General features: G+C 63.5%; 1 protein-coding gene across 6 annotated transcripts in view; it reads left to right on the top strand.

Moving 5' to 3' along the window:
• The first annotated feature begins 4,624 nt into the window (after positions 1-4,624).
• Positions 4,625-8,503, top strand: part of TRAF7 (TNF receptor associated factor 7) — a 12,038-nt gene continuing 8,159 nt past the window's right edge. The window contains exons 1-4 of one of the 6 annotated variants that reach the window (XM_077762633.1): positions 4,625-4,747; positions 5,238-5,336; positions 7,105-7,223; positions 7,493-7,550. In XM_077762633.1, the coding sequence (XP_077618759.1) occupies positions 7,143-7,223; positions 7,493-7,550 (139 nt within the window). In that variant the 5' untranslated portion in view covers positions 4,625-4,747; positions 5,238-5,336; positions 7,105-7,142. Of the gene's footprint in view, positions 4,748-4,771; positions 5,337-5,364; positions 7,224-7,492; positions 7,551-8,503 lie in introns of those variants that run through there. The other 5 variants (XM_077762635.1, XM_077762636.1, XM_077762634.1 and 2 more) reach the window with 5 other exon arrangements.

The following is an 8,503-nucleotide window of genomic DNA, read 5'->3' as shown; positions in this document are numbered from 1 at the left end:
GGGTGAGTCTCCGCGCGGCGCGCTCGGCCCGGAGCTCGCGCCTCGGGGCCGGGCGGTAGGCGCTTTGGGGTCCGCGGAGGCGTCGGGCCTGGGGGGGCGGGGCCGACTTGAGCCGGGATCTTGGGGCGTCTGTCCGTCGCTCACCCCATTGCCCCATTCTCCCCTTCTTTATTCTTCTTCCTGTGTTCATTGCGCGACGCTGGGGACCCAGTTCTCGTAGGCTCTTCTTCTGCAGCTTTTCTCAGCCCGGCTGCTGTTGACACTTCGCGCCGATCCTTCTTTGCTGCGCTTTGTAGGATGTTGAGTAGCATCCCTGGTCCCCACCCACTAGATGCCAGGAACCTCTCCCATCCCCACGTCGTGACAATCCAGTGCCTCCGGACACTGCTAGACGTCTCCTGGGGGACAAAATCCTTCCCTCTCCCTGCACACCCTGGCTTGAGAACCGGCCGTGGAGAGCGGGGAGGGATTGACAGTACACACACAATCCTGAAGAGTTGTGATAGGTGCTCGGAGAGAAGCAGGGCACTGAGAAAGAGTACTGGGCGCTTCCGAGTGGCTTGCTGAGGGGGGAGATGCCTACAGCACGAGGCTTGTCTTGGGAAGTTGCTGGAAGAGCATGGCAGGCAGAGGGAGCAAGATGTGCAAAGGCCCGGAGCGAGAAAGGGCTTGGTGCGCCAGTAAGTGCTGGCAGAGGGGTGAGAGGCCTAGTCCACGGGGCCAGACCAGAGTGCCTGGTGGCAGGGATTGTATTGTACTTGCAAGGGAGGCTGCTGGAGGACTCAAGCACAGGGGAGCCAGCCTCAGATCCAAGTCTGGTAAAGATCGGCTGTGTGTAGGGGAGAGCGGTGGGAGACTTGGCCCTCACCACTCACCGGGTCTGACAGCGCGGGCCTCGTTGCCTTGAGGCGTTGCTAGGTCCCAGCCTGCTTTGGCAGGACATGGGTGGAGGGTAGGGCTGGGGATTCCACCCTGCTTTGCTGCCACCCTTGCTTAGAGCTCCAGGCTGCCCACGCTGCCTGTCCACCCTTCTCCCCATCCCTCAGACCCCTCCTATGCACACGCAGGCCCCCTCTCCTGGGGGCTGCCCACCCTCTGGCCTTTGCCAAGCATGTGGCCTCCCTCTTCCTCATTCCTTCTCTCTGGACCTCTCCCTTCCCACACCCCTTCCCTGCAAGCCTGTGCGGCAGGCACTGCCTCTCTATCATACATCCCTACTTGCACTGCTCTGGGCACCCACGTTTCTCCATGGAATCCCCAGCCTCGGTGTCTCAGGGTTCTACACGTTCCAGCTGCGCTGTCCCCAGGAAGCCACAAGCTCGCTCTGCGGGGAAGCGGGGGTCCTGGCAGCCTGGCTGAGGGAGGTAACCAGCTGGGAAGGAGGGGAGGCCTTCCTTCCTGAGGGATCTCTGAGGAGTAACCCCCTCTGTGGCTGTGTGTCACACACAGTAGATCTGGAAATGAATGGAATAGATCAGAGTCTGAAGTATTGTCTTTGCGGGCATAGGAGCCCACAGAAAAGTGCCTTTGGCAGCTTGAATGGGGCTTAGTAGTACTCCCAAGCCTCTGCCTACAGGCTCCCTGGCTTCTCAAGGTCAGACTCCCATTCGGCCGTCGCCACACGCCCTCTCACCTGCACAGGGCTGGCCAGCCGGCCGGCTGCGAAATCAGAGTTTGGGAAACAGGAGGGATGTGGTTGAAGGGCCTGACCTGGTTGGATGGCCCCGGGCAGCCTGGGCGCGCGGTGTGGCTGCTCCCCGGTGCGGTGTGGCGGGGGCTGGGTTTGGTGCACCGTGGACTCCTCGGTTTGGGGGCAGAATAGGGCTTTGGCTGGCCTTGGCGTGACCTCTTGGGGGCTCTAAGTCCAGGCCTCCCAACCTCCACTTTTGACCCTCGAACAGGGGCTGCTGTGGGCGGAGGCCTCACCACCGCCGCACCTCTCGCAGCTCCTTCCAGACGGGGTTACATCCACGCCGTGTAACGGGTGAGAAATTGGAGCCCCTGACTTGCCCAAAGTCACGCAGCTGTTAGGCGGCCCAGGTGGCATTTGAACCCAGGTCTGAGTCCAGCACTTACGGCCTGACCATCGTGCTGTTCCATCGCCATAAAGAACACTTGGAGGTGTCAGTATAAGCACGTATGTGAAGTGCCAGCGAATGCCCAGTCTTGGGAAGTGTCGGCAGGACATAACTTGCTCTGAACCTGGAGCCCCAGCGGCCTGGCCTTGCTGTTCGGTGGGCTCCTAGGACTTCACCAGGCCATTTGGCTGGTTATGCGGAGGTACCAGCAACTTTCAATAGATGCCCCAGGGCATCCCCGGTGTTCTGGCCCTGCCGCAGAATTGGAGAAGAAATTCGGTTTCTCCCTGCAGGGGCTTGGGGTCAGACAGGGCAGATGAAGGAGGAAGTGCTCCCGGGGGCCGGTGCTGACGGCTCACGGAGGCCTGGCGGTTGGCTGTCTCCAGGGGAAGGAGCAGCCTTGTGGACACCAGGACTGAAGGAATGTGCCATGAAGACTGTAGTGCCACGGTCTGGCCTGGAAGGGCATGGAGTGGACAGTGGAACGGGCTGGCGCACGTCCAGGGCAGCCTCCGGCCTGGGACTTTGGGTACACTCCCCAAGCTTCTGCAGGGAACCAAGAAAGAGGAAGGCAGAGAGGCGGAAACGGCCAGGGCGGCCTGGAGGCGAAGCCTGGGCCCGAGGTGTCACTGGGCTCTTGGGGAGAGGCCCAGGACCTGTCTCCACAAATTTAGAGTCACTGATTTTTTCGGTCTTAAGTTTTATTTATTTAAGTAATTTCTACACCCTACGTGGGGCTTGAACTCACAACTGCAAGATCAAGAGTCACACACCCTTCCAATTAAGCCAGCTGGGGGCCCCTAGATGCACTGATTGAAGACAGCCTGGGACATGCTTCCCCGTTGTGCCTCTGCAGCCCTGGTTGGCCCAGACCCTGAGTTGGAGGAAGGGTGTGGGTGGGTAAAAGTGGCCCCTACAGCCAGGTGCTCAAATAGGAGGACATATACCCCCTTTTTCCAGAATAGTCTCCCTGCTCTGGATGTGNGTACACCTTGTATGCGGCCATCCAGTGTCGAGAGAGGAAGGACGGGAGGTGGCCCCGGGGGGCTTGTGGGGAGGTAAAGCCACTGCGATGGCTGAGTGGGGGTTACAGCCAGGGTGGCTGAGCAGGAAGGATGCCCTCCCTCCAGCAGAGGGGCCTGTGGGTGCTGGAGAGGTTGGTGGGGGGTGCAGGGACACAGCCCTGGGGACAGGAGGCCACGGCAGGTGTCTGGTCTGGCAACCTCGAGGCCACGCTGGATTAGGAACTGCGGGCACAAAGGGAAGGATGGAGGGTGAGGGCAGAGGCCGGGGCTGGGTGCTGGGAGGGAAGGAGGCTGGGCAGGCCTCAAACCAGGGCCTGCTGAGGTGCTGAGGGGAGCCCTGACGTCACACCTGGCTTGTTTGGGATGGAAAAGACGTGCGGAGGGGACATCAGGGAACAGCTGGGGGAGCTGTATACGGCTTTGCTATGGCAACGCGGCCTGTTTCTATAGGATTTGGCAGCCCAGCTTGGGTGTGGGCCAGGGGCCCGGCAGAGGCTGGCCCAGGGGCTGGGTGGTCTGTGAGTGACTCGGGGCTGCATCTGGTGGCCACCCAAGGCTCCGTGCCAGTCTCGGCTGAGGTGTCCTGAGCCACCTGTGCGTACCCTGGGGCAGTCACCACTAAACATGTGGCCTGATGGCATTTCCAGGGCCAGCCTACCCCCATCCCTGGCTCAGCACGTGCTGCTCAGGGGACCCCACCGGGCCCAGTGCCTGGAGCTGCTGGAGGAGCCTCCTCAAGGGGGGGCTTGGCCCTCGCAGACCCGCTTCTGCCCATCCCACTGCTCCCCGCCCCCCAGCATTTACAGCCTGCACTACCCACTCTGCCGGCTGCCAGCCACAGGGACCACGGTGGGGGACCTGTGTGCCATATTCCCAAGCGTGAGGGCCTAGCAGATCCAGTTGGCCTCCGTCCGGGGCGGGGGGGTTGGGGGGGGTCCTTCCCAAGGGAGCTGGCCTGCCCTCTGGTGCAGGCTGCCCAGAGAGCGGGGTTGGTGGGGGGGCTTTCCTGAAGAGGGACTGGGGCATTATAGGTGGATCTCCACTTCCTTGTCGGGCAGGGAGTGCGCCCCGGGGCCCCAGGAGCCCTTTGGACATGGACATGGGTGGACAGAGATCCTGGGCCTTGACCCTAGGCTCAGGCAGGGGGGCTGCTCTGGCAGTGACCCTGGGCGCCGCTGTCCCACCAGCCTTACCTGAGGCAGATAGCCCCATGGCCCCCAGGACCTGCATGCGGCCTTGTCTCTTTTAGGGATAGGATCTTCGGGTCCCCCGCCTGGGCTCTGCCAAGGCACCTGGAGCAGGCAGGGTGGGGGGGCTCGGCCAGGGAGGGAAGGGGAGCTGCGTGGGGAGTCCTGTCTCCCCCACCCCCCAGCAGCGCCGGGCAGGCCCAGCCCACAGCTTTTCCCACTTGGGGAGCGCCCAGATGTCTAGCCGACAGGTCCTGTCCTCCTGCTTCCAGGCCTGCTGCAGGGTGGTCAGAGGCCAACCCCGGGGGGGGGCGGGGGGGAGTGCGCAGCTGTGCTGTTGTTTCCGGGGTTTGGGCCCACAGGGGGACGCCAGCGAAGGCTGTTACTGCAAAACGCAGCCCCTGGGGGAGTGCGGCTGAAGCCTCACGGCACCTTGCTCACTTCCAGGACGCTTAGGGTAGGATGTGATTGTTGTGGTCTCGGGGTGCATGGCTGGGGGGACCAGTGGCCTGCAGGTCCCGCCCACCTCGGGTCCCTGGCTGAGGCCGCATGCCAACCCATGTAAATGGGGAAGCGGTTCCCTCCTTCCCTGGCTCCGCTTTGCTCTCTGGCCAGTCTGTACGCCCCCCTCCCCCCCTCCGGGTTGTGTGTCTGCCGGCCTGGCCGCTCTGGGCTGTCAGGGGACTTTCCAGCCGATTTGCATGTTGCCCTGCATGCCTTTCTGTTTACTTCACTCCAGAGTGAGGGAGAGCCAGACGCCTGCTCCCTCAGACTGAGCAGCAGGCACACAGGCCCCATGGGGGCTGGCGGGCTGGCTGCTGTCCTGGGGGGAGTCCCTGCTGGGGTCCCGGCCGCCGGGACCACGGCAGCCGCTCGCTGGAGCCAGCAGCCGGCCTCTGGGCCTCAGGAGCTTGCGGCAGAGGGAGCAGATGGATTGTAAAATGCAGGTCAGTGCGGGCCGGCTGTCTCCCCGCGACCCACCCCCAGCCTCCTCCTGGCACGCCCCCTGGTGCCAAGGCAGCAGCCGACCTTGGGTTTCCCAAAAGGTGAGTCCTGGAGCTCTTAAGTCCGAGCTCTCTGGGCCTCATCCCAACTGTGGTGTCCTTATCCAAGCAGGGTGGCCCCAACATTTCCTGCTTAGCACTGAGACGGGCAGCAGTGCTGGGGGTGGGGCTTCTGGACCTGCCCCAGTCACCCCTCCGCCAAGGGCCTGATACTGCCCACTCTCAGGAGCCCCTGCCACTCCCCCATGGGGACAAGGCCCCAGAGAGCCTGGGCTGGAGTCACAGCAGGGGGGTGGTGGGCAGAGGGGGAGGCTTTGGCCAAAGTCTTGGGGCCCTTCCCCCCCTCCTATCTAGCTGGACCCACAGGACACTGAGAGCATGGGTGGCAGGGCCCAGCGCAGAGACTGACAGCCACCCCATTGAGGCCTGAGTCTGGAAGACTTCGGGGGGGTGCATTGCAGGTGGCATTCAAAGGGGCAGGCGCGAGAGGAGACGGTGGGGAGCCGTGACGGGTCTCTCAGGAGCACGGTGGGAACTACAAGGCTCCAGATCCGGCTCCTCCCTGTAGACCCCTAGGTCGGCTTCGAGGACCACCGAGTGGCTATGGTGTGTGTGAGGCAGACACGGCCAGGTGGCTCGGTCGCCCTTCCACCTGGAGCCCCCTCCTCAGTCCTGCGGGGCCTCCGGACCACAGGCTGGGCCCCAGCCTGCACGTGCCCTTCCTCCCCATGGGAGCAAGCTGCGCCGGCCTCCCCGGGAGTCCCCGACACTGGTCGCCCTGGCCCGGCCTAGCCACAGGCCATGAGCCCACACTGTGGCCTCGCAGGGGCGCTGTGTTACCAGGGGTCTCCTGGACAGAGAGCTCACGTGTGCTCCTCCTCGCGGCGAGCCTGGCTTGAAACTGGGGCCTTGTGGCAGGAGATGGGGTGCAGACCCCACTGTGGACGCTGCCCCCGGGAGGGCCCCCGGGACAGCGGGCGTTGCCTGGCAGTGGAGCGGCTTTCCCCAGGCTCTCCAGATCGGGGCTGCGGGCTGGTCCCCTTTCTTCTAGTGGCCAGGCCCCCCGTCTAGGGCGGCTGGTGCTCAGAGGCCCAGGCTGAATTCCACTGGGCCTTCTCCCCACACCTCCGCCTGGTGAGTCCTGAGTCAGCAGCTGGGAAGTAAGCACACGTCCCCTGTTTCCAGGGTGGGTGACTGCACAAGGTCTGGAATCAGGGCTTTCCTCTCCTCCCCTTGCCCCAAAGGGGCTTTGTCTGTGTTATGAGGCCCCGAGAGGCCGGGCCCCAGGTACGTCACCCACAGGTTGTCTGGGGTGTGGCCAGCGTCCTTCCATCCTACAGACTGGGACCGTCCAGGGCCAGACTGCACTGCCCTGGCAGTAAACAGGCAGGTGGCTCGATCCCGCCCCATGTGCCACGCCACGACCCGGCCTTGGCTTCAGGGGCACCTGCCCTCCGACCCAGAGGGTCATGTAGAGCACGGCTGTGGCTCTCTGCCTCTTGGGGGAGGAGGGGGGTGGTGGCTCTTCCAAAAGGTTGGGCCTTGAAGGAAGATAGAGCTGAGTGCCAGCTACCTGCCTGCCTGCACCCAGGGCCTCCTCCCTTCCTTGGGCCTGTGCATACCTGGGATGGGAGGGAGGGGAAGAGACTTTGCCCGCACGGACCCGCCCTTGTTGGCATTGGTGGTGGAGAGGCCAGGGTATGCCTGGAGTGGACCAGCCAGAGCAGGCCTGGCCATGTGGCTCTGCGCTGGCCAATTGGCCCGCCTAGGCCACCATCGCCACCATCCCCACCATCGTGCTCCCTCTCAGGAGATGCTGCCCGCGGACCCTAGATGCTTCTCTAGAGCATGAGCTCGGGCAAGAACGCCCGCTACAACCGCTTCTCCGGGGGGCCCGCCAACCTTCCCACTCCAGACGTCGCACCCGGGGTAAGAGGGTCCCTCGCGGGGAAGGGTCTCCCCTTTGTGCTCACTCTGTGTACCCGGAGTCCCCGCAGGGCCTCCAGAGCCGTCCCCTCCCTACCTGGAGGGCCCGTGCCGCGTGTCTGTGTACGTGTGCACATGACCACAGTGGTGTGAAAGCGTGTCAGCGCACGTCCACGTGTGTGTGTGTGTGTGTGTGTGGTGTGTGTGTGTGTGTGTGTGTGTGTACACGTCCTCTCTGGGGGCCAGTGCCAAGTCTCATCTGTTCTGTCCAGACCAGAATGGAAACGACCTTCGGGCCTGCCTTTTCGGCCGTCACCACCATCACAAAAGGTGAGCCAGCCTGTGAGTCCAGGCCAGTGCGGGCTGAGCAGAATCTGGGCAGCCCTTACTCCGGCCAGGGTCTGCGGGGTACGTCCTGGTGGGGAGGAGGGGGCATTGGTGTTGGAGAGCAGGCAGGTGGGCCCCAGGCTGCCTGTCACCCCCTCCCCCCACCTCTGCTGCTGCATCCTTCTCCCCAGGCATCCCAGGGCCTCACCCATTACCTCTGGGGGCGGGGGGTGCTCCACCTTCCCCAGCACCCCCACGCAGCCCTGTCCCTCACTCTAGTGCCTAGCAGCCTCCGATAGGTCGGGACTGCGGGCCACACCCGGCACGAGTAGGTGGTAAGAAGTACTCACGGGGTTCCTTTCTCTAGACCGGGTCCAGCTCAGGGCTGTGTGTCCGAGGAGGTATTGAGGAACTCACAGCCCGGGGCACGGCCTCCGTTCCCGAGTTGTGAGGGCGTGTGGCCTCCCTCAGCAGGCCTGGGGACTCAGGGGTGGACTTTGTTCCTGAGCCATTTTGGTACTCTGCTCCTCATAGGTGGAGTCAGTTTTTAATTGCTTTTCCAGGGCTCCCTCTAGATGTACTTGACAGTGAGGCCACAGGACCACTGCACACACCTGCTCACATCGACCCCTCTTTGCCCCAGGGTGGCCCAGTCAGGGGCTCTGAAAGTGCCCCTTTTCCCTCTTAGGTGTTTTGTCCTGAGAATAAATAAACATCTCCCCTAATCTGAGCACCCCGGTCACGGCAGTCCCGCGCCCGGGGGGCAGACAGTCTCACTCTCACCCCACCCAGCAACCCCATCAGTGGCAGGGATGGGTCAGAGCTGGGCAAGAACAGTCACCTCACCTGGCCCCTCTCACGGATAGGGAAACTGAGGCCCAGTCACAGGGCAGCTGCTTAAAGCCTGAATCATAAACCCAGGCCTTTGGGGTTTGGGCGGAGCCAGAGGCGGGGGG

Source organism: Crocuta crocuta, unplaced genomic scaffold, assembly GCF_008692635.1.
Source record: "Crocuta crocuta isolate KB4526 unplaced genomic scaffold, BGI_CrCroc_1.0 scaffold234, whole genome shotgun sequence".
Lineage (NCBI taxonomy): Eukaryota > Metazoa > Chordata > Mammalia > Carnivora > Hyaenidae > Crocuta > Crocuta crocuta.
Note: the sequence above shows the minus strand (reverse complement) of the source record. Positions and strands in the feature narration are given on the sequence as shown.